This window comes from Orbicella franksi, chromosome 3 (assembly GCF_964199315.1).
Source record: "Orbicella franksi chromosome 3, jaOrbFran1.1, whole genome shotgun sequence".
Lineage (NCBI taxonomy): Eukaryota > Metazoa > Cnidaria > Anthozoa > Scleractinia > Merulinidae > Orbicella > Orbicella franksi.
The window spans coordinates 17,480,643-17,506,982 of record NC_138147.1 but is presented as its reverse complement, the minus strand read 5'-3'; the positions used below and the strand labels follow the sequence as shown (position 1 = coordinate 17,506,982).

Sequence of the window (26,340 nt, the reverse complement as noted above, 5' to 3'; positions counted from 1 at the left end):
TTTCCTCACTGGAGCCTATCCTCCTCCGCCCCCCCCCCCCCTCCACACACACACAGACATACACACATACCCCGCCTTGAAGCCGAACTCTCAAAAAAATGCATATGATTTCAAGCTCGTTCCAAGACTTGCTGCAAGTCGACCTTTGCTTAATTACTTATTCATCTCCCTCGAGTGAAGCGAGAGATCAATCTTCGAGCGACGAAGATTTCAGATTGGAAAGAACTTTTCGAAAGTCTAGTAAGTTCCTGGGTCTTTTTATAAATTTTACCAAAGGTCACCGAAAACAAAAATGCAAGCGGAAATTAGCTCGAGAGCCTCTCAAGAGGAGCTCATAATCTTTTTTGTTAAAAGTGGAAATTAGTTCAAGAGCCTCGTAAGAAGAGCTCATAATTCTTTTTCTTGCTGAGTTTTGACGGTATTGTAAAACGCACTGCAGCGTTGAAAAGGAGCCCTGAAAGCTGCGCCATCGGCACAAGAGGAAGGTGCACATGTGCTGAAGATTCGTCCCGTCCCATCCCGTCACACGTGTCTCACACAGTGCAGTTTCACGGAGAATCGGGGACGCGGAAGAGTCAGGAAGGGAGCACAAAGTGTGACCGCGATGGGCGGGCATCAGATCGGTTACACCGACTCAAGCCTGCGAATGAAACCACTTTCATTAAGTAGTGGCGGTGCCGACGAGACGCCCGTGAGGAAAGATAGTTGCGATAGCAGGCTGTTACATAACTTCACGTCCATTTTTATCGTACTCAAGTAGAGACAAGTGGATAAGCTTCATCTTTTAAAAGAGCGCGACAAATGGACGACATAACTCAGTCTCGGCACAGCCTAGACTACCAATATTGAGGCCAGAAAACATTACTGGCTGTTGTAATTTGCACTCAGAGAAGAAACACACCGCAGCCCGCACAACTCACCTTCTGTTCCGTATTTGTATTTGTTCTTCCTCTACTTCATGTTGAGATGCAAAAGTTTATAACCGGGAAGCATCTTTTGTTTTCGAGGTTTTCAAGGCTGTTCAGTCTTGACGAATTAAGTTCGCCATTGATTCTGGCTTCTGCTAATGTCTGATAGACTAAGAGCTTTAGCTCTTCCTCTGTTCCTTTGGTTTGTAAAAAGCGAAGGAAAACGAAGTAAGTGCTAACAAGGGTAAACGGGTCTACATATAATTAGTCTAACTATATCTTTTCCCTCTCTATTTCTTCTTTTATATTGTAATTTCCGTTTGTGTGCTCAGCTGAGCAATTTTTATTTTTGCGGAAGCAAAGTGTTAAGAAAAAATTCAGAAACATTCTTTGTAGTCTTGGAAACAAAATTTGCCTCCGTCATGATGAAATGTTACATCTGCGCGAAAAAAGGGAAACATTTACATCTTCTACAAATTAAAGTTTCCCGTTGTTTGTAGAGAGGGGACTAGAGAGGGGACTAGAGAGTTTCCTCGTCGCCTCTGATCTGTCCTCATATTATTCAGCATATTGTGAAACTTCTTTCGTCATGTTTATATGAAAGAACACTTGCGAATTTATAAATAGCGTTAAGACATTGACGCCATACACACTTAATCAATTTTTTTTTTTTTTATCAAAGGAAACTTCATTCCACTGTAGCACAGATGAGATAAGAAGAATGCGGCCTGAGTTAATGAGAGACACTGAAGAAAGAAAGGTGGACCGAAAACGTACGACCAAAATTTCGATGCCTTCTGTTGTCTGCCTCTTCAAGGTTTTATCTACTTTTTCAAACAGTAATAGCTATTTAACTCGTCGCAATCATGGAAAAATATAAAAGGTACAAGCAGTAAGCCCATAAAGACTGAACATATTTAGTCTGCAAGTCTGGAGATTCAATTAGTGAATCGCTTTTTTGGTTGTACCCAGGCAAGCCTACATTTCTGAATATCAAATGTCCTTTCATTAACCCTCTGTGGGCCGAACCGCCGAAGGAAAAAGATAAAAAAATAATAATTGCATCTGAAAGATGAAAGGGGTACCGAGATGATAGAGTAAACAGAAAGCTCATAACAGAAACATGCCTCTCAACAGCTGCAGAAGTCAACATGTACCTGGCAAAGCGGTTACAAGCGAATCTAAACTAAGAGCACTGCGTTTTCTAAATTTTCCAAGCTGTAATTTGCCTCGGGTAGCTTGATTGCAAGGTCACATTATTGAATCGTCATGTGCAACACATTGAAAGCGTCGACCAAAAATAGCCGAGATACATCAAGCTACATCAGAATGTGTCGCACGCTCTACAAGAGTACTCAAAACAAACAGTGCATAATTAGCACAAAACAGATAACTTTTGTACATAGTCGTTTGTAACAGTGTAATGTCAACTCGTATTTTACGGGAAAATTTAGAAATTATTACTACACATTCACGACAAATGAGTAACGCACGACTAAGCTCACATTTGCCATGACCCTCGTGAAACGAACATCCAGGTACCTTTCACTGGGTGCATATATACGACAGCACAGATCAACACAAGAAAAATACGTTGTTTCTTGAAAATCATCTTTCTATTTTATACAACTTAATTTTTGAATTGTAGCATTTTACATATGAATCAAGCTGCAAAAAGACAATATCTCAACAAAATATAACTTCTGTTGGTGTTTCCTGACCACAGCCTGCGAGGACAAACAGTAACAAGACAACCTTCGCTACATTTTTACAAACGATATTAGAGGTTTGTGATATAAAAAACAACTCGAGAAAAAGTCACTGACATTATTTCCATAAGCTACTAAACTGGACGTGAAACACGACTATGTAACACAACTTACTTACGCTACCCTCGAACAACATCGATGATACAAGTGTTGTTTTTAGTTCGTCTACAAAATGGACTTTCGCTTTACTATATTCGATCACAAATTAGGTGCTAATTGCTAAGTACTAGCTGAGTATGTTTTCGGACCAAGGACTGTCTAACTCTTCAAGGAGCGATTTTGATATCGCGATGTTAGCGAACGAAAATCAAACTCGACGCCGACGAGAAGTGAATCGTTTTGCTATGAGCAGCAGCACCATGCCGCAACGACCCATGTTTCATGTCAGTGTTTATACCGTCAAAACTTCATACTGTTGTTTCGTTCGAATTATGTCCGCCATGCCTTTGCGTTTGTGGTCGGGGAGGCCTTTTCCCAGTTGCCAAATAGTAAACCTTTTTCCACGATTGCAGTGTTTTCGGAGACCAAATCCACATCCCCGAAATTGTCCCGACGAACAGCGACATGAATATTTTCAGCTGAAAGATGATTAGATTTGGTACAGCGATCCTGCTTTCTCGTTTGCCGTAGAACCAATATTCTTTGTTTGCATATTCGTAAAAGTAACAGGCGATGACCGCAGTTGCAGGCACGGTAGAAAACACCGAAAATATGCCAAGGCGAACGATCAGTCTTTCTAGTTTGTTAGTCTCGCTTTTTGTGTTGCCATCGCGCTGAATGGTCGCGCGGATGCGAAACAGCCCGACAAATCCAGCGATCAGAAACAGTGTGCCAATAATGAGATAAGTGAACTGAGGACCCAGAACGAATGCGGCCAAAGCGATCAAGTCCTGATTCCCAACAAAACAGAGTCCGGTCAACTCGTCTCCGTCTATTTTACCAGTTATGAAGATAAATATTGTTTTGATACAAGGCAATGTCCATGCAATAACATGGAAGAGATTCGAATAGGAACCAATGGCCTCGTAACCCCATTTCATGCCCGCAGCGAGGAACCAAGTTAACGCCAAAATGACCCACCAAATTGTAGCAGCCATGCTGAAAAAATACTGAACTAGAAACACAATGGCGCATCCGGTGTTTCGACGACCGTCTTGAATGAGAAACTTAGGCGTGTTGTACTCGTGATCGCAAGAGATCGTCTCGCGGCCAGCTGCGAGGCGAACGATGAAGGAGATCGAGTAAAGGCAATAACAAAGAGCGAGCCAAATAATCGATCGCTCAGGATACTTGAATCTCGCCGTGTCCACGAAGAAGGTGCACAGAACGACTAGCGTCGACACAAGACACAGGATAGACCAAGCGGCCATCCATTTGTCCATTATATTTTTGTCCGAGGTCGTAAAAATACCTTCTTGATTACAAAGTACGGCGCACGATCTGGTGCTCTCAACATAATAATAATTCACGCTATTTTTGAATTTCCTGCACTCCTCCGAGCCAGTATATATTTTTCCCGCTGGCGTTGTTGTAACAGTGTCGTTTGGCTGTATGCTGGTGCTTCCAACTAGCGGTCTGGAGCTTGAATCGTCGGTGAAGTTCGGCCCTGGCATACACATATTTTCTTGACCGATGTTCTTGTCTTTGAACTTGGTGCAGTTGAGCTTCGCTGGCCAGGGTATGCCAAACTCTGTAAGCACGTGTAAGCACTGTTTGCGAACGTACTCGCACAAAGGCCGGCAGGATGTAATCAAAATTTCCACCATTTTGGTGCACATCGGAAAATACGCAGAACATAAGAAAAACTGTAACTGGCTGGCGCAGTTGTACTTTATCAACGGAAGGTACTGTCTCAGTTCTTGTTCTGCTTCTTTCTGAGTATCATGCCCGAGCATATTAGGCATTCGAGTTGCATTATAACCCAAGTCGCTGCAAAGTGGCACAGTGATCGTTTCGCACTGCCATCCCTTTTTCCTGAAACCTTGGCCGTGTACAATAGCGACGGAGCTCGCCAAGATCGCAACAAAAACCAACGAATTCTTCAGCGGAGCCATGTAAATTTCACGCCAGCCGAGATCGACACTCCAACCTATTTCTGTCTACACAGTATTATTTCGAAATATCCCTAAGATTCCCAGTCATTCAAACGCTCGTTCGCGCTTAGGGATTTTAGCTCTAAATTGGTTTTCGAGGTTGGTACAAAAGCTCGCTCACCTGAGCGGAATTCACAAATGCTAAATGTAAGCAAAAGTTCATCTGCATGTGAATTGGATGCCGTGTTGTTCATTGTGCTACTCTCGAGCTGTAGGTACTCCAGCCAATCACAGAGCGTTTGGATGATTAAAAACCACGCCTATCAAAACCATCTGTCAATTAGTTTTAATTTTGTTCCGCAATCTCATTGGTTAATCAAATAAGCAAAGCAAACCTAGTAAAATGCACCGTGCTTGCTTTCAATTTGCAAACTCCATTTCTGTTTACATAGCCTTTGTTTTTAACACATGAAAGCTCTTCTTTAACCTTTGTTCGCTGCAAAACAGAACAGTTTCATCGAATAGGCCTCTATGTAAGGTCTCTGTACTCCTCGCGACTAATTTAGAGGGATTGTAGTCACTATGTGAATGAGAGGAGATAACACAAAGCCGCCTAAATTGTTTAATACTCCGAAACTTAATCTGTGTTTTTAAAGAGTCGACTTCGACCTTTTTGTTCTGTAAGCTAAAAGCTTGTGAAGAATATTTGCATAATTTAGCCAAGCTCAAAAAAAAAATTGAGAGTGATGTAGCGCAAAAAATACAAATAATTTGGATAGTTGAACAAGCTTTATTTCATTGTCTCTTCGGACTGCTAACTTTTATTTTTTGGATGATTTCAGAATAATCAAACCGGTATTTGCAGTCCTGTTCAAGAACTTCAAGTTCGTATAAGAGCGAGAGTAAATAAGTTGAGTATGTGTGTGAGGGAAATTTGGCTAATGCACCTTTCCATCCAGACAGCCAGAAAAACTCTTTTTCGTTTCGCACCGCCAGTTATACGTGCACTAGCATTTTACTGTTTTGGAACTAAATTTAATAGGTGTCTAGAATCCAAATTATAATTATAATAAAAGGTAAAATATATGAAACTATACATAATAACTCTGAAGCCGAAACGAAACATTTTTTTAATGATCTGTTTCCAGTCATCAGGACGTGGATGATGATCAACTAAACTGACTAAAGAGTTTGCCACAATTATTATTCCATTATCGCGTGAACAGTTGGAAGCCCTTTCATGACTAAAAGAAAAAAAAATCCGTTTAGCTTAGAAGTTGCGGTTTGTTGATTTTGAGGCTTTTGTGTCCGCTTTGTTGTGTTTCAAATTGTTCGGGATTCAGCGGGCTCGATTTTCAAATAATTTCCTTAGATCCCTGCAGTTTTTTTCGGCACTGTTTAGCGCAAAGAGATTCCATCTCTAGAAAAGCACCGCTTTTCCGTTCTAATCGGCAGTTTAAAATTTGTCTCTGGTTATTCGCAGCAGTATTTATTCAAGGATACATTGCCGCAGGGTCACAGTTCTTGCTGCGTTATAGAGTATATATAGAGAAAATAGATCTTCTAACAAAATTGCCGACATTACAATGGCGACATCTCGATTCTTCAGCCGCCTCAATCTTGATCTGAACGTCTACAAACTATGTTCGTAAACGTTGTGCCTGGAAACACAATTTTGTATTTCTGAACAGTTGGAAAATCACATGGTAGTCATAGCAGATGGAAGTCTTAAAGATCTGCGGATTATAAGGGAACAAGGGCGGTTAGGAAACCGATGTTTGGATAACTTAAAACCCGCACAGTCGGCAGCCTTTTGGCTTAGGGGTTTACTTTTCTATAAAGACATGATAATGAAAAGTCAACAAGATTACTGAAAAGACAAACTTAACACGATCACCAGCTGAGCAATTTTGAGTGTCATTTTAAAAGATTTTGCCTTTAGTCCGGTATCGATCCTTCTGATCTGAATATTATCCACGTGCATTCCGATCGAGACTGGCAAATTACCCCCAGAGGTTCATGACAAAAAGTGCCTATGAAAGTGCATTCCGATCGAGCCACGGTGACCAGGGGACTGATCTTGCGATCTACTCCCGGATGGCCAAGGGTAGCGGCTTTCACGCGTTCTCCTTCCCTACCTTCCCCTCTCAAAGTCCTTGCATGAAAAATAAACAGGAGATGAGCTCCTGACGTAACTCTTTTACTGTACTCCTGGGCTTCGTTAATAGCGTAAACATACGGTAACCCGGGGGGTCTATCCCTTGTATAGGCTATATAGGTATGTGTGGCCCCAAAGGGTATGGTTTTTTGGCCGTTTTAGTCATAAATAGGGTATCGAGTTTGGCCATTTTGGTCATAAATAGGGTATGATTTTTGCATATAGGGTAGGGGAAATCGTAGATTTTGATCATAAATAGGGTGACGGTTTTGGGAAGCGGGCGACACGCCGCCACCCATTTTTTCTGGGGGTACCCCCCTGGAATGGTAAGCACCATATCTCTCGGCTCGTTAGCCAATCAGATTCGCGGATTTTCAATAGATCACAGTCAGCTGAATGGCTACAATTAACAATTATTACACGAGCGCGCGTTGGATATGAGATGGTAGATAGCCAACAAGACGCGTAGCGCCGAGTTGGATATAATCCTCTCATATCGAATAAGCGCGAGTGGAATAATTGTTTTATTAAAAACGCCCCCCAAATATAGAAAACCAAAATGAAATAAAAACACCCAAAAAAGTCACGCGTACGCTTACCATATTCGTAGAGCGTGCGGTATAATGGCTCACAACCATGATGGCTAAGCCAATGAAAACTCTCGAATCGCATTATCTAATGATCTAGTTTTTTAATAATAGACTGTTAGTAGAATTTAACTACTAGTAACCCATAAGCGACCACTCAAAATGTGAAGCCTAGGCGGCCGCTTACGGGAGGTGGTTGCTTATGAGAGTTACTTTGCCTCATTAGCATATGGTAACTGCTGAGACTTACCCCATGCACCAATAATATAATTCATCAAGTTAAAACAGATTTTTACGTTGAGAAAACGAAACGAAGACCAGGACCGGAAAATGGAACATTGCAAGGCCCTTTCGAAACGTGATCACTCTTCTGCTATTGCTGATCACGTTAAAATAACTGGTCTCGACATCAAATGGGACCATTTTGACATTTTGGCGTCCGGCAAAACTGACTACCATTGTAACGTTAAGGTCATTCCTCAGAATTGCATTACACATCCCTGTTGCGCACGATTTTCGCGTCATTAGCGCGCGCTCACGAGCGCGTGCACGTACAAAACATAAACAAAATGGTGGCTTTTTCCATGGATAGTAAAGAGACAATCCAGTCTTCTACTATCCATGACTATATCAAGTCGCGTACTTTGAACTCACTTGCGCCCCGAAACACGCGTTGCCACATTACGTGTTTCGGGGTGCAAGGAGACAAAGTGTCAAGATTGGTGTCTCGAAAGCAAAAGAATAAATGTGGCTGGACAAGGCCAGCCTAAACAGTTAAACATTCAACCGCATGGCCAGTACCATGCTTAAAAAACGCAGCGTATCGGATCTGAAAAGACCTACGGTCCGAAAATACATAAATGAGAAACCAGAAACTGGTTTCTTACTTTCTATAAGCCCACTTGTTTACAGAAATATTTTTACGGACGAGTACTGTCCATGCGGGTATTTTCCGCGGACGGGCACTATGGGCTGATAGTGTCTCTCCGCGGATGAACGCTATCGCGTCACGTGATCAGTTCCAACCAAAGTATCGGGGAAAATTTAGTGGTGAGTCCTCAGCTCATAGAAACGAGTAGCACTGGGAACGAGGACAGCAAAGAGCGTAACGTACGAGCCTCTCCCCCTAACATGATCATCTTATTAGTGCCGCACCAAATTTCAGCTTCCTTATTTTTCTTCTGCTCACAGGACAGTGTTGTGTCGTCTTTTATTGTAAGAAAAGCCATGCAACAAGAGGCATAAGAGTTATAACCTATTTTACCTTTTGCGTGGAGGAAGTAGACAAGTTTATCTCTATAGGGGAGGGGTGGTGTGACCTTTGAACCAATTCCCAGGTCTTTAGCGATCACTTCTGAGAGAAAATGGCGGTCGTTTATGATCAACATCTTTACTCTACAATTACGTAAGAACTACTGATCACTCGGTTCTTGTCATGGTTGTTCTATCTAAAATACTGCATCCCTTTCATACGACGCTTTCGTGTCACGAGTTAGCGCATACATGGACTTCCTCGTGTCCCTCAGCGGCCGCTGGAGTGTTTCGCTCTTGTATGGTGGAATCCTTGAAGATCTATGGCCTTCTTTATTTGGTAAGCAACATCAACATAATCACGCGAATATAGACCTAAGAAAACACGATGTAAAGAAAATGAAACAATGACCATTTCACACTAAGGAAAAATTTCTGGGCTATTGCGTATAAATCACAATGAAGCCAGCACTACACACAGCTCAAGGTACGACAAGATCTGGATTTCAGGAACTAAAGTTGACGCGACTGTTATAACTAGCGCCTTAGATGTAAGTCTCGTGCCCATACTGAGGGTCACATGAACTTCGATCCACGTCAACTCCCGCTTATGAACCAAATTTGCACTCCTAGATGAAAAATTTAAGCAGTTACAGCCGGGATCGACATAATTTCAAAAAATGTGTTATCTTGAATCAATAGAGCAAAATGTCAGTAGTCTCAAATAATAAATCACGGAGGCGAACTTTCTTTCGAATTATTTCAAACTCGGCAGAGGGATTGTCTTACAATTTTCCGATGATATATGGTCAATGTTCAACTTGTATAATGGGTGCTTGGAGATGGAAACCAAAAATGGTGTGAAGCCACGTAAAGGATTTTATATATACATGTACAGCTGGACCCTGTTAATTCGAACTCAGTGATTTTGAATTTCCCGTTGTTTCAAACTCAAAACCATTTCCCTTGGATTTGCCTGTCAGTCATTTACTATCGGCCATTTCACACTCCCGCTGTAATTTTCGAACTAGTTTTTGTTTCCCCTGAGAGTTCCAAATAGCAGGGTTCAAATCAAGATTTTGAGAATTAGGAGAAGGGGTTTCTATGTATCATGATATGATTGGTTAAATCACAGGCATCTCAAACTCAAGATTTGTAGAATTGATCAAATAGTAATGATTTTTCTACACTTATCTAGTGGGATATGACCGCCTAAAGTGTGCGCTGTTGAGTTACACTTTAGGCCATTGAGAATTTGCGGGCTTAAATCATTAATTAATATTGTATTGATTCCTCGAATTATGAGTTTGGGACGCCTGCGGTTAAATAGCTGATTGTTAACATCTTTGTGATGAACATTTGACAGATCTTTATCAATTGCGCTTGACTGCCTTACATGACTCTTACTCAGTGCTGGAAATAATTTGTCTTCTTTAACAGGACATGTGTCCTTTCAAATCTTCATTTTGGTCGGACATCTTATCAATTTGACCGGACACTAATTTGCATAATTGATTAGCGTAATTAATTAGCATAATAAAATTTACTGGCATACTGTAAAGATTTTTAATACAACTCGTTCAAAACTGCATTTAAATTTGATTTATTTATCATTTATGATGATTATATGACTTAATCTACAAGATGACTGCACAGATCTCTCCTGGTTATCTTCTGATTATATGTTCTTCAAGCAAACCTGGTTTCCTATTGAATTTTACCATTAAAGGGACACAGTCAGCTTTAGGACCACGCTGACTTGGACAATAGCTTCCTCACTTTGAAAAAAGTTCACCTCAACCTGAAATCAAAGTACATCTAGAAATGCGTTTCAATCTTTGCAGTGTTTTTCTTGATTTTCAGTCATTCACTGGAAAACCTGTTTTTGAGTGTGCTTTTGCTCAATCCTGTGATATTATTTTTATCATATTTGGTTAAAAACAGTATGGATCGTGTTCCTGTGATATGCAAATTAGCTATGAAATGGTATCTAATGTGCGTCTACACCAGCTGACTGTGTCCCTTTAAAGCAGGAGCCCATCACTAGGAGTGTACAACTACCCCAATTATTCCTGTCCTGGTGTTTTCACAGACCAATCTATTTTTAGTTTGAATTTACCGCGAATTCAGCCCCCCCCCCCCCCCCCAGGAACCTCAGTGATCAATCACAAGCATGGACTTTATAATTTCACCAGAAGATTAGGTCGACATGTCCACCTGAGGCTGCCATTTTTCTCCTTACTGATTCGAGCTCATGTAGACCGGAACTGACCTTTTTAGTGGGAAAAGAAGCCTAAAAATAGACCGTTCTGTAAAAATACCATGACGTAGGCTTAGTATGGGAGTTAGAGGCTCCTAGTGATGTGCTCCTGACCAAAGTTGACTCAAGGGTACAAACATGAAGTGCTAACAGCATATCGCAATGCACATAGTGCATAATAGGGAGATTTCTGAAGAGTATTTTATTTGGCAAGTACAGAAAAGATGAACACTTCTGCTTTATGATATGTCAGAAGCCCATAATGAGCTCCTGGATATGGCTGAGACTGTCAGAGTCAAGGGCCTAAAATTAAAAAAAATCTTGAGTCGCCATTTGGCAACTAAGTGATAACAATCAAGTAGGAATTTTACTCAGAAAAGAACTCAATGCATAAAATCTGTAAAGAAAAAATTTTCAAGACTTTTTTGGCCGCCAATTTTGTGTACGTAGCTAATGTAATGTCTCTGAAGGATTCATGCACTTCAAGAGACACAATCGGTAGGCATACACGACATACTCAATGCTCAAGGATTTGCAATGCACTATAGGATGATTTCAAACACAAGCAGCCATTTGCAAGTTTTCCGATGTGAGGGAATCCTTTACAGCAAAGCAAAAGGATAGATTGCTCTCTTTTCTTATGCTGAATGCTATAGAAGCAAAGGTCTTTCGCTATGTAGTTCTGGAAGGACACAATGTCTGAGAAAATAACCGTTATTGATCGTCAACACAGAGAAATGTAGTCGCCATTATGGTAGCCTTTGAATGCAGACGTGTTTTCAGCTGTCGACCAGAATTTTTGGCCACCAAAGATAAAAATTTTAGCCGTAGTGGCGACCGTACTGGTCGCAATTTTGAGCCTTTTAGCAATGTATCTAACCAAATCTTATGGATGGGCAATAACTTGGTGTTGGTAAAATGTTCGGACATCATGTCCGATCATAATGTGAAATTGGCCGGACATATTCAAAATTTGGTCGGACAATGTCCGATGACCGACTGTTATTTCCAGCCCTGCTTACTGTTTGTGACATTTGTGTATCTGCCGTTCCCTTTTAATTTTCGGTCTCTCAACCTTTCGTTATTTCACAAGTGATTCTGAAGGGTACTTTACGCTCTGTTACGAGGAGGAATTTTTAGTAGAGTGGAGCCGTTTGGCTGCGCGTTAGCATTTTTTTTAGTGGTCAAAGGCATGGTTTCCAGACTTTCCACTGTTATCTACATGTCGCTTCACAGAGATTGACAGCTTGCATGTGCTGATAATTTCTTTAGGTTCATTTCAGTATTGCAAAATATGTTTTAAGCTCTCTAAGTATTGGCCCTGGAGGGACAAAGTTTGAAATATTCTGTGAACATGTTGCTTACTTGCACTCTATATTATGTTGCAGGACCTGGCTGTTTGATTAGGTCAACTAGAACTGTTTGCAAGTACAGAAAAATGTAGATTCTTGACAGGTCTAATTACTTCATTGATTGATTTGTCACAGGTTAATTGCCAAGGGCGGATAGGCACATCAAAAACGAAGCCTACAGGTTACGCTGTCCCACCCTGATTGTTTCGCTCTTTGAATTATTCAAGTTCACGCTTGCCAAATTTTTTTTTCGTCCTCGCCAGAAGCTTGTTCGCAGGCTAATGCAGACAAGGCAACAAAATACTTAAGAATATTAATAACTTCCATTGCTTAGCCCAGTCCCCCTCTAATTAACTAAATTTGGTTTGTGGATTTTAGGTTGGTGGCATTTTGAGGAAAGCCGGTTTGAAATACTTCAAGTATCAATATGTACTAGATGTAATCCGGTCATCTTGTTTCCTGGCTATTAACGGTGGAGGATTTGTTGTCAATGTCTGCCTTTTAAGGTTTGTCTTTTAGTTTTCTCGTGTTCAGGGAAATAAGTTAAGATCATGATGCGTTGTAAAATTCATCTCGTCATCTCATCTCATTGCGCCTAAGACCGTCACATTCTCAAATGAATTCAACACTCTCTGTTCCATGCTGCCACTTTGGCTACATAATGTCCAAGTCTTCCACCCCACTTTTTTTCTCTCTTTCTCAACAGTCCTTCTCCAAGTAGTCTTCTCTCTCACCCTTCAACCTTCTGGCCTCTACCCCAATGCTGTCAAACTATCATTAACACCCTCTCTCCTGAGTATGTGTCCTAACCAGTCCCTTCATTATAATATCATTGTGACACTCACTCACTCAATCCTTTTTGTGCTCTTGGGTACGTAAGGTCATTGCCAGAGACAGCCACTGCTGCCTGTCTTTTGCTTTCTTCCCTATATAAACACTCTGTGGCTGACTCTGTCTGCCTGCATCTCCCTTTCTACTGTCAGTCACCAGGTCTATCTCAGTCTTCCTCTAGCTCTTTTCCTGGGTGGATTCCAGTGCATGGTGACACTGCAGATGGCAGGCATGCCACATGTTAAACTCTGTTTAGAGGTCCTGAAAATAATTAATGTGTCTATAGATCATATATACTACAGCTGCATTGAGGAGACACTATTATAATAGTATATGTTAAAGTGTTAACATTCTTGTACTTTTTTATGTTAATTTTATAGGAAACTTCTAGGATGTTTCACTTATATCTCAGTAGTGTTTTTCCCTGGTCTCATAGCATCTTTTACAGCCATTATAACTGAAAAGAAAGCCCGCAGGGGCACTCTAGCACTGTATATGACAAACTTGGTAAGTGATACTAATTCTTACATTCCGAAACATTATCATCAATATGTTTTCAAGCAGACAGTTGGTGACAGTGATGAAAATGGGTTTGTAAATTTCATGAGTTTGAGTTCAAGTTTTGGATTAAAGATAAATTGTTGAATAAGTTACGATTGAGTTATCTCAGTCATGGCTTGAGACTAACCTTTCCACTCACTGGTCCACCAACTGATGAAATGCTAGAGTTAATGGAGCCATGAGAATTGTTAACTAAGCAGATTTTGTGCTTGTCAGGTCTTTTGGTAGAGCTGTTATTTTTCAATGCCTTGCGACAGCTTGCAAGAGTTGGAATTGAAACTCTTATAACTTATGGTATTGCTCAGGACAAGTTAAGTTGAATGAACTCAGAATGTCTACCTTTTGTTGATCCAAAAATCAAATTGCACATGTGCAGAAGATTGCAGCAGGCCCGGTAACTGAGGTATATTAAACTTTTTTGTTCTCTATCATTTCAGGCTGTCGAAACAAGTTATAACATGCTAAAGGAAAGAGGACTAATACAACCAATTCCTAATGGAGAGGTGAATATTTTTATCACAATGACTTTTTTCACCTGCTGGTACCACTGATACTGTCACTTCAGTTTTAACCTTGGATTGGCTTCTTACAATGAAACCTCTCTTTACAGACACTTCTATAATGTGTGATTCTAGAAACTATCTGTGAACACTACAAGGATTGTTATTGGTAATTCCAAGGGGGAGGGAAATCTCAAAAGTCAAAGTTGTTAAAGGAAAGTATGAATGAAAACTGGAATATCCAGCAGGATTGGGGTGCAGAAGGGTGAAAGCAAAATTCCCTCCATAAGAGGGGTTTGGAATTTTTTTGGGAGAAACATAATGGGATACCTCTATATGATGGACAATCTCAGAGAAAAAAATCATTTTATTCTCTACCACTATAGAATAGATTTTAAAAAAAACTAGTGTTGATGTGGCTTCCTCTCTAAATACTCCAAAGGAACTTGGCAACTTACTCTAGCAACGTGAATTAGAATAATTATTGTAAGTTCTCACACACCACTGGGAGCCATGCCAAGCCAAACCACGCAGCCTGACCTTTATTAACATACCAACATAACTGTCCTACAATGGCACAAAAATGTGGCTGGAGAATAAATTCACTGCAACTTAATAGACTTAATGGGTGGGGCATGTCAGGCAATAGACTTTCTAAAAGTCCTTTCCAATAATATTTCCATTGCTAGTTTCTCCATTGCAACACACCAAATTTTACCGGTGGATTTTTCCACCGGTGACGTAAATACACATTAACCAATGAGCAAACAAGTACTGACTATACGTCATGACGTCACGCGCGATCAATGACGCAACTCGCAGAGTAAATGTCTGCTGAGTTCAAGTACCACAGAAGTCTTTTTCATTTAGCTTTTGTTCTCTGATATACTTAAGGATATGAATTTTATGGTAGCAGTTGAATATGGTTTAGTCAACTTAATTTCAAGTCTTTGAAAGAAGGACAGGGAAAAGCAGTGGAAGGCATATTTATCTGACCAATACGTGTTTGTTTACTTATGGACGCGATCTGAGCTCCTGTGTGATCTGGATCGTTTCAGAGAATTCAGTTTGGATCTTTCAAAGAAGAACAGAGCCATTCCAGCAGTTTGTGTAATTGTTGCACTTTTAGTTGATATAATGAATGACCAAGTAACTTCTCTACAAAGAAAGGGCATCGCAGCAAATTTGCCTCGGCGGTTTTGCCATGTTGAAAGCATTTGTTGATTGATGAAGGACTTTTGGGAACAGCGATTTTATTCTCTGCCATTCGTCGTAACTTCGATTCTCAACGTTATTTAATCAAGACAGCTTTAGAGAATTAAACTTCTCCCCGACTAATTCCGTCTTTTTTAGTTAATTTGGATTCTTGTCGGTACAAGCCAGATCTACGTAAGTTTATAGCATTTGTCAGGCAGCTCTCTGGTCGATTGCTGGTTACCCAGTAATCTCTAATCTAGACAACCAATCTAGACTGAAATAATTCCTGATCGGTTTAAACATGGTTTTGATTTTTCAGGAGGCATTACTCAATGGAACAGCTTTTGCCGTTTGTCAATATTACTGACTACATACTGCACTGTATACAAATAAATTCACTTGAGTTAGAGAACAGTACTTGTAAACATTTTGATGGCAATCATTTTCTGCTTTGCAACGATCACGCGGAGCACGTGAAGTGAGAAATGTCAATCATGTTTTTCGCGCCAAAAATTTACGCTCTGATTCACATTCCTGCAAGTGAAACAAGTTGACCTTTCACAACCTACGTCACTCGTGCTCCTGACTTCGTTGTGCGAAGATTACCCTCTCGCCTTGCTCGATGGAGATAAGTAAGTCAAGGATTAAGAAAAGGTCAACTTGTGGTAAGTCTAGTCAGGCAATGGTGAATGACAAAACAAAAACTGAACCTTGTACTAGCCACGTGACCCGAAACCCCCAATACACTTGTACTCAAACTCCTGAGCTGTGTGTACGGAAAACGTGTTCTGCTTCATTCCATTCCTCAGCCAGCAGAAAACCACACTTGTCAGAGCAAACTGCCAATAATACTTATTTATTAATTCTAGAGAGAATACCACAACATTGCAAAGTTATGTGAAGAACCTTTGGTTTGACTGTTAAGTTTGCTTTATTGCTTTTCATATAAATGGCATTTGGTATATGAATATTATTGCTCTTATATTTTGGTAGATTCTTTTATTCTGTGTGGCAACAGCCACGATGATGTATCTGTATAGGTAAGTTACTGTCAAACCTGCTATAGCCACAGCAAAATGATTTTCTCATTGTCTGTTCCTCAGTGGCTAAGGGGATGATTCTCCTTTAGTTAAGAAAGTTGAGAAATAACAACAGGGTGTTCAAAATAATATTTAGTAACTAACTTTTTTACAGTTAACCAATGCCAAAATACATGTAGATGTGTATTTGTCCCTTTTCCTTGAGCACTGGAAGATATATTCTATTTGGCCTGTGTTGGCAAAAAAGGGCTAAAATTTCATTTTCTGGGGACTGAAGTAAGTATTGATTTGTGTGACAGGAACTTACTCGATGCTCACAGTTTCTCACTGTTAAGACTGTCTGAAATATAATCAGCTTTGACTGCATTATCGCGTCAACCCTTGGTTATAGTTATAGAACAGAAAAATAACAGACTTGTGAAAAAAATAGAGGTATGTTATATTATGCAATGATTAGACTTCATTCAGGCAAGATTTAATATTTAGAGTAATTTCCTATTTCACACCTCCTCTAGCCGAGGCCTGCATTTAAATTAAGATAACATCACAGGTTTTGAAGATTTATAACTACCCAGTTAGGCCAAATTTTTTCTAACCTTTTGCCCCAGTTCCATGTCTTGAAAATGATGTGCCCTTAAGAAACAAGAATCTTCTGGCCTTCCATTGACAACAAAGAAAAATGTTTAAAATGTTCGGGTAATATTTTTCTGGTCTGGACAGAAATTGATTCAAGTGATAAGTATAAACATGTGGACATTATCATGTTTAGCTTGATCAATTTCCATTTTCTCTTTATTAGGAAGAAGGATGGTCTTACAGATGGACTTTTAAATAATCTAGTTAGGTATGTTATTCATTGTAACGAAGGAAGGATCCTCAAAAGTAATAATATTAAGTACACCTAGTTTCTGTTAACTAAAAGGAGACTTTAGTAGGTGGTGAGGCCAAATGATTTAGGGTGCTAGATTCAAAATCTGGAGGTCCCTGGTTTAAATCTTCCATCCTTCCGCTGTCTGGATTTGTTCTTAGTAGTCCCAAGTTCAACTCCTCAACTGTGTTGTGTAAATAGCCAACTGGTCAGCCTCTCACCAGTTGGGATTCTTGATAGTTTGTGTTCTATGTGCAACATTTGTTTATTTATTTGCAGTGTCCCCGATTAGTAATTTGTCTTTCTTTTATTTATTTATTTATTTTATTACTCGGGCTTTCCAAAGGAAACATCTGAGGTATAAATTCGGCTCCCTTTTTTTTTTTTTTTTTTTTGCATTCAGTCACAAAACGCAGTTCAACTACAGCGCATGCGTGAAGTGTACGCGCATGCGTAGAATGAACCCTAGAGAGCATGGTTTAAAGCAACAGCCACCTTCATGGAAAATTCCTCGCTAGATGAAAGCGAAAGAAATTCGATGGCTATTACGCTCAATGTACCTACAAAGTCACACACCGTTCGCGGTAGACCCACACTAAAACTTGTGGAGCGTTTTGGGAACGGGTTGGTCTGCCAACTTTACGAGAGATCAATTTACGAGCGATCCTTCATGAGTGAACCTTCTATCGAGAAATATCAAGCGAAACCAGCTATATCAAATGAGCTATCTCATATTATGTTTACATATAAACACAACTGTGTATTTAGACATGATGGAGAACCCAGTGGAATACCAGAAGCTACTCTGAAACGTCTCAGAAGAAAGGGCAGGAGACTGAAGGAATTTGTTTATGAGCGTATTCGTCTAAGCATACTGAAGTCCTCTTGGCTACGTCGTTATGTGAAGGTTAGAAGAGTTACAAAGAATGTTTGTAAGCTTCATACGAAGAGGGTAAGATTAAATAAAGTTGCACAACATGAGAAGAAGTATTTGTTGAATTGTTCTGTGAGGGTATATCAAAGGATAATTAAAATTGAAGTATAGAGCAAATCGGTATTTATCAATGTTTTCTTGTAATAGACCCATGTGTCTTTATAAGAGTCAGACACACGTATCAAACTATTGTAAATTTCAACTGAGTTCAGATATGGAGAAAAACCCTGGTCCTACTCCAATGTACATTGACCCTAGCAAAACAATAACGGCACCATATAGCCAAGCTAATGAGTTGGTATTTGGACAAAGTTCAGGACAACAATGTGTTGCAATGAGTTTATGCTCTTTGATTTACAATAACAAACAAGGAATCAATTCTGCTAATGAACTGGTGTCAATAATGAATATTGGAAATCAGTTGTATTCAAGTTTGTCTCAGTTAACCAGACAATCATTTTTAATGCGACCAAATTATCCACACTTTTAAATGTGTTCGAGACTGACTATGAACTTCAATACAGTGAAACCTACACTGATACTATTCATATTCAATTTCACAGTACTATCTGTCATCCTACAAAAGAACAAGATCAAATGAAGAGACAAATCACCGTCAACATGAACATTTCCCTTGGCGACAATGATAATATATACCAGTATAGGTGTACTTTTGTTTTATGTGGGTTACATTCTGTAACTGCAAAAATGTTAATCAAAATATAAACAAGAACAGATCATCCAAGAAACTGAACAAAGAACATTGAACCTCATGTTATAACTTGTGAATTGTTCCTCTGTTAGACTTATTTGTCATTGTTTCCGGTCAATACACAGGAAAACAACACAGCATTGATACCAAATATTGAGACATTTCCATCGTTTTGTTACAGTTTTGTTATACATAATTCCCAAAGTTTATGCTCTGCCAAGAGCACTCACTCTAGCTATATAATGTTGCAGTGGTTTCAGGGATTTTTCTATTGAAAACAATAATAATGAACTATTGAACAGTACTATTGCTTTAATCTACTGATTTCTGACAACTCCCCTTGGGTCAACATTTAGCAACAAACTATGACTCAACACCAATAATAGATAAAAAATTGCCTTCTCCTTGCAATTTAAGGCAAATACATTACCTACTCAGGGTTTGTAAAAGCCTTGAAAGTCCTTGAAGATGCTTGAATTTAAAAATAAAAAAATTCAAGGCCTTGAAAGTACTTCAATTTGAGGACTAGGGCTTGATTTTAGCAATGCTTTTCCTTAAGCAATTTTCAAGTTGAAAATTACAGCACTTTCATGGAAAAGCTGAGAAATAATATTAAACAATTATAAAATTGTTTATGCAAACCATTCCAAAAGCGGTCCTTCAATTCTCTAAAACTTGGCCTTCAAAGTAATTGAAAAGTCCTTGAATTTCAACCTTTGGCATTTGTAGGAACCTACTTCTATATGGTAATATATTATTTTGATTGTTTTCTAGTACCATAACAACATTCATTACACTCAGCAGACAAAAATAAACACAAGTAGAATTTTTCATGACTAGCAATAACGAAGTTGCGTGACAACAGTGACAATCGCAATATGGCAGTCCCCTAAAGATAACTCCAGATGTGTGATATTGAAAGCCCGAGTTCACGCAGCCATGCCTCTTGTTTAAAAATTAATGCACCTTAGTGATTGTAAATTGTTCTATCTTATTCTTTTCAGGTTTTTCATGGGCCCAGATGGTTCAGGGCATCGTCAAGAAATTAGCTCTTCTCAAACAAGTGTTGCAATTGATAGAAGAGAAAGCCAGATGCAAATTAATTGGTTAGCATTTGATAGTTTATAAAAATTTCTTTCTCAGTCAGTGTACAACTGAGTTGTACACTGACACATGTTGGCAGGAAGATGACTCTAATAAGCCTTTCTAATTGAATACAGACATAACCAAGAATTGAAAGGAGGTTCATCCGTCGAGGCAACTCTCAAGGGTTATTGGTTGACTATTTTGTAAACGTCTGTGGGCTTGAAAAAGCACAACTGAATCATACAGAACTTTCTACTCGATAATGCAAACACATCACAAGTGACAATGTAGAAACATTTTTTTGGTCTTAGTCATGTGATGTTTGTGTAATTTTTTTTTTGTGACAGGTTACGGCCAACACTAAAGGCATTTGGTATTGGATATCTTACACAGCTAGCACCTCTCCTTTTAGGACAAATCAAGTCAATATTTAAAAGACCAGGTTTGTGTGACATTAGTTTCAAGTAGGTACATGTAGCTATCTATGCAACTGATAAAGGAATTTCCTACTGTGCAGATTAGTTGTTCCAAACTTGAAATGAAATACTGATCTTCGAGCAGTTTTCAATTGAGTGTCATATAACCAAAAGCAAAGTAATCACTCTAGTCAATCACCAAGGACAGAGACAATCCAATGAACCAATCAAAACTAAAGAGAAAATGCATTTAGTTGGCACCTAGTAGTTAGGCTGTTTGTAAAGAACAAAAGTCTAAGTCTGGTTTTCACTAGTAACAGAGCTATGCCATGTAGTGAAAACCAAACCAACAGAGTCAGATGCAGAGTACAGATTCCATTTCTGACTCTGTCATTTATGATCTAGTGAAAACTAAATTTTCACAATCACAAGCAGAAATTTCTAGCATGGACATTCTTTGCTTCTTGCGCTATGCTTCTGACTCCCAAAATCTAGTTTTCACTGGATCATATGTAACAGAGACATGACATTGATTATGCATGGCAGTTCAAGTGAATGGGTATCATGGAATATTTGGAATACTGTTTTATGTACATTTACATTGATCTTGTTTTCCTTTCAGGAAGACTTTTAAGAACTTTTTACAACAAGGATTGCATCAGATGTGGGTTATTCCTTGGAAGTTTAGTGGCAACTTTTAAGGTGTGCATTTTTTGAGATTAATTTTTAAGGTACTGCAGCAAAACCGAATTATTTCAACCACCATTAAATATTATGAACAACCCAAAATGTAAATTTTTGAGGAAATTTCTTTTTAAACTGTAATAGTATAATCATAATCATATAATTATTGTTTTAATAGTACTAAATAGTTTATTATTGTAAGGGGGTGGGCCAGGTTTTCAAAGCACTGGGTTCACCTGTTGTTGCTACCTACTGTATTTATTCGCCTATAAGCTGAGTGATTTTTGTGAAAAATTTTACTCAGTTTTGGGAATTTTTTTCCAAAAAGGGGGGTTCGGCTTATAGCCAAGAGTTTTGAATAATTTTTTTCTTTGAGGCATCATCAACAAAGTGAAAATCATCATAGACATTTCTGATTCGGCTTATAGCCAAGTCAGGTTCATGAAATTATAGAAAAACACAACAAAAACAAGTCGTAAAATGTTGGACATTAAACTTTTATATAATTGGTGGCTCCTAAAGGAGCCGTTTGTGTGTGATAGTTATTAGCTTTCAACTAAGAGTTTACTCGCCATCAGTCTCGTCAGGGATGACTACTATGTCGATGTTGCGCCGTTGGAGATCGCTTTTGACGGCATCGGTTAGGTGAGCTCTGAACGAATCCCACACTAGCAGCGACGGTTCATTGCGAGGGTTCCTCGGCAAACACTGGCGAATCCACTGCTGAACACCTGGCTCATCCAGCCATTCTTTTTTGTGAAAGGAAACGCGGAGAGAATCAGGAACGACGAGATCTCGTAGAGTCTGGACGCAAGTTACAAATATTATAGCAATGTTTTTTTTTTTTCAGATTGTTGAGTGGGAGTTGGAACTACTAAGAAAGAAGAGAGATGAATTTAATGCCCTTGTTGCAGGTAAGGCAAAAAATATTTAATTAAGACAGGGGTATAGCACCTTTAGCGTTGTGTAATGTTATTTTCACCTGGTATACATTTTTAAACAAATGTTAAGGTAGTCAGGGTTGTAGAATCACCATAGATCTTGTTTACGATCTCAGGTTTTTCTGTTGGGTTAGTCTTCCAATTCTTAAGAAAAGATTGGACAATCAGCCACTTACTACAACAAATATAGCTGCCAACTTAAAAACTTTATGATAACCATGGTAGCGGTAGATTTAGGGGGGGGGGGCCATCTGCCCTTCCACTTATTGGAGCAAAAAAAGGCCTTTGCTCACCCCAACCCCCCAACTTTTAAGGCAAGGAAAAACCAATCCTTATCCCTCCCAGGCCCCTCCTACCTCCTTTCAGGGCTTTGGATCCTCTCTCCGCTCCTGTGTTATAGAAAGTTACATGACAATGACTCTTAATTCTTTTGCTTCAATGTCCAAGATTGATGAAAAGTTATCTTTTGGGAGTTTAGAAGGAATGCATTTTTTCTTCTTGCTGTTAAACTTGTGAAAGCAGTTCCCCTTGGTCATAGTCATTGCAAAACTGCATGTTAAGCATCTGCAATTGTTTTTCAGGTGGTTTAGCTGGTCTGTCCATGATGTGGTATAGGAGCTCAAGTATAGCATTGTATCTTGCCTCAAAAATTTCCGAGGTAAGAATGAAGGAGTTTTTGCCTTTTTTTTCCCCCTAAACTGTGAGCTAGTTCTCAAAGAGGAATAAAAACATAATATCCCATAACCAAAAAGTGTCAAACCATTTTCTTCTCTGTTTAGTCTTTGACCTGTTCTCTCTACCCCCTACCCCCTCTGCTGCTCAGTTGCACTTCTACTTTGCAGATAAGCCAAAGCTTGTCTTTAAACTTATGCTGTTTTGTAGCAAACATTAAAAAAAATCATTCATTTGTTGTAAGTAATGATTTATTAATATAATGTAAGCATTATTTATTATTATGGTTTACCTAGTCATTGTAAGTGAACTATGCATTCTATACTATTGTATGTTAGTTAGTAATGTAATGGAAGTAAGAGATTTGATCTAATATATTGCATTGCAAGGTAAAATAATGTAAGCTGAACATAATTCCACTCTGTTCATGAGCGTAATATGTTTCCTTTCAGTCTTCACATCACACAAACTCAGTAAAAACTAAAATCTTCTCTTTTATGGGTGCTTGTGTCTCCATATTAGAGACTGTTGCAACGCTAAGTCGGGAATTTTGGTTTAATTTATTGTTTGTGTGGGAGACACAGTGGCTTCATGGTTAGTGCACTCGTCTCCAGATCGAGTGATCTGGGTTTGAGCCCTTGCAAGGACTTGGTCAAGACACTTACTCTCATAGTGCCTCTCTCCACCCAGGTGTATAAATGGCGAACTTAATGCTAGGGTAACCCTGCAATGGACTAGCATCCCATTCAGGAGAGAGTACAAATACTCCTAGTCACTTCATGGTACAGAAACTGGGATAAGCTCCGGCCTGACTGGTCCCTTTGCTCGTATACAGAAGACTGAGCTTCAGCGTGTAGCACATCCCCATTGTTTACATGTGCGTGATGAGTGCCCACTAAATGCAAAGTCACTACCATGTCATGTGTACTCAGTAAAAATGAAAATATTCAATTCTTGAATTTTGCATTTTTACAGAGTCTTCATGTCTTGGACTAAGACACTGGAACCTAAGTCAAATGGGAATTTTAGCTTTATTTTACTGTTTGCTATGTATTCATTCAACTGAGCTGTAGTGTGTGGAATATCCCCATTATTTACATGATAAGTGCCCACTAAACTCAAGGTCTCTACTATGTCATGTGTACTCAGTAAAAGTGAAAATATTCAATTCTTGAATTTTGCATTTTTACAGAGTCTTCATGTCTTGGTCTAAGACACTGGAACCTAAGTTAAATGGGAATTAGGGCTTTATCTTACGGTTTGCTATTTATTCGTTCAACCAAGCTGTAGTGTGTAGAATATCCCCATTATTTACTTGATAAGTGCCCACTAAACTCAAAGTCACTACCATGTCATGTGTGCTCAGTAAAAATGGAAATCTTCAATTCTTGAATTTTGCATTTTTACAGAGTCTTCATGTCTTGGTCTAAGACACTGGAACCTAAGTCAAATGGGAATTTTAGCTTTATTTTACTGTTTGCTATGTATTCATTCAACCGAGCTGTAGTGTGTAGAATATCCCCATTATTTACATGATAAGTGCCCACTAAACTCAAGTTCTCTACTATGTCATGTGTACTCAGTAAAAGTGAAAATATTCAATTCTTGAATTTTACATTTTTACGGAGTCTTCGTGTCTTGATCTAAGACACTGGTACCTAAGTTAAATGGGATTTTTGGCTTTATTTTAATGTTTGTCATTTATCCATTCAACTGAGCCGTAGTTAGCTTGCGGGGAGGCTCTCGTGTTTTGGGCCGGGAACGCGAGCGAGAGAGACACGCGAGACACCACCTTCCCCCCCCCCCCGACCCCGCCACGTCTTTCGTTCCGATCCGCAACGCGCGTCGTTCGTAGACTCGCTCGCACGCCAAAGCGAAAAGCCAGATAGCTGCGCAGGCTAAGCCGTAGTGTGTAGATTATCCCATTATTTACATGATACTTGCACCCTTCACTCCAAGTCTCTACCATGCTCGGGCCACTCAGTTAAAACTTAAATTTTGAATTTCAAGTTAAGACTTAAGTCTTAATAGGTACGCTTGTGCAGGTGCTTAAGTATGATGCCATTGTTGTTTCAATATAAGTTATCATCTTAAGATTTTTACCGATCAGTTCTTTCGAAAAATTAATAGTTGCCTAACGTGTTTATATGAAGTGCTGAGGTAAGACTTTCCTCTTAATTTCACATTCAAACGAGTGTCACGTAGTCTTGAAAGAGATTTGTATAGGTCTTGCGTTGCCTTTTCCTGTGCGGCTTTCTTTCAGGCTTTCACGGTCAATTGTTTTCGGTGTCGTACCGAGACGAACGGTCAGGAGCCCCTCGGACCACGTGACCCGAGAACGATTGACCGAAGCGAAATATCGAGGCCTAGAACTAGGCAACTAAAGGCAAGGTCTTACGTGACTTAGGAAAAATAACGGACTTCATTCTTTCTGTCTTGTGCTCAATAGAATCCAAGAGTTATAGGGGAGGGGGCCTTATTTAATTTGAATTTTCGTTAGGCCCGAGAAACCTTTAACTTGAACTTTTTCATAGCTAGCTCCGCAAACGGGTAAGATGAACGATATCCTGGAGTGTGATTGGATACCCGAGCTCAGAAAAATGGTGTTCTGTACACCATTTGATAAATCCTTTGTTTACCAAACTTGTTCAGTCAAGATGGCTGGATATTGGCCTCGTTATTTTTATGCCTGTTTATGGACCGAGACGCAGTTGGCCAATATCTTGTCACCTAGACCTCTCAGTCAATAAACCATATTTATTATATGGCCAGCTCCGTCAGCGGGCAAGATGAATCAAATCCTGTGCTGTGATTGGCTACTCTAGCGGGCAAGATGGAACTATCTTGCCCGGTCGGGACTACCCGCTGTGTCCCGCAAGAATTTCCGCGAAAGCGATATAATAAATCCTTTATTGACCAAGCTTGTTCGGTCAAGATGGCTGGATATTGGTCAAGTTCTTTTTTTGCGCGTTTATGGACCTCGTCCGTCTCGGTCCATAAACACGCAAAAAAAGAACTTGACCAATATCCAGCCATCTTGACCTCACACTTGGTCAATAACCCATATATTTTTTAACCAGGATAGTAAATGTCTTTGCACTCTATTACAGGTTTTGTATAAACGCGGAATTGCAGCAGGAATTCTACCATCTATACCTTACGCTGAGATTTTAACCTACTCATTCTCAACTGCCTTCCTCTTTCATGCGGTAAGGACATTATGTATCTCTTCATCACATCTCTAGGGTGAATATCCATAACTCACATTTAGAAGCCAGTGATGAGGGTGCTGTCTAAAATGCCAGTTTTATGCCCTCCTTTAGATTTTTAGAGAATGCACTCCTTCGACATTGTCACCACATGGCACTTGGTTATGTGATACATACTTCCCTGAAATATTCTAGAATCCGTTTCTAGGAGCGAGACTCAAAGTTATGTTTCATAATATCTAGAAATGCAAAAATTTCAAAGGAAAGTCCAAATTGTTTCCGAACACGATTTCCAACCGCTAAGACGTGTAATAAGTATTTTATATCGAGGTTCCCTCCCCTCTCCCACCCGGGGAATTTTGTCGCCAACT

The 26,340-nt window shown here is 39.5% G+C and overlaps 2 protein-coding genes across 3 annotated transcripts in view; one reads left to right on the top strand and one right to left on the bottom strand.

Annotated features, from left to right (window-relative positions):
• Nucleotides 1-1,107: 1,107 nt before the first annotated feature.
• LOC145481603 (frizzled-4-like) lies at nt 1,108-5,202 on the bottom strand. The gene has a single exon (XM_081460115.1). The coding sequence runs from the start codon at nt 4,729-4,731 to the stop codon at nt 3,085-3,087; it is 1,647 nt and encodes a 548-aa protein (XP_081316241.1). The 5' UTR covers nt 4,732-5,202; the 3' UTR covers nt 1,108-3,084.
• Nucleotides 5,203-8,008: 2,806 nt separating this feature from the next.
• LOC145481597 (transmembrane protein 135-like) overlaps nt 8,009-26,340 on the top strand; it is a 78,306-nt gene continuing 59,974 nt past the window's right edge. Inside the window, exons 1-12 of one of the 2 annotated variants that reach the window (XM_081460110.1) lie at nt 8,010-9,046; nt 12,697-12,824; nt 13,530-13,656; nt 14,148-14,213; nt 16,401-16,447; nt 17,247-17,291; nt 19,966-20,067; nt 20,395-20,489; nt 21,086-21,165; nt 21,998-22,061; nt 22,670-22,746; nt 25,871-25,969. In XM_081460110.1, coding sequence (XP_081316236.1) covers nt 8,891-9,046; nt 12,697-12,824; nt 13,530-13,656; nt 14,148-14,213; nt 16,401-16,447; nt 17,247-17,291; nt 19,966-20,067; nt 20,395-20,489; nt 21,086-21,165; nt 21,998-22,061; nt 22,670-22,746; nt 25,871-25,969 — 1,086 coding nt within the window. In that variant the 5' untranslated portion in view covers nt 8,010-8,890. Of the gene's footprint in view, nt 9,047-12,696; nt 12,825-13,529; nt 13,657-14,147; nt 14,214-16,400; nt 16,448-17,246; nt 17,292-19,965; nt 20,068-20,394; nt 20,490-21,085; nt 21,166-21,997; nt 22,062-22,669; nt 24,423-25,870; nt 25,970-26,340 lie in introns of both variants that reach the window. The other variant, XR_014048662.1, reaches the window with a different exon arrangement.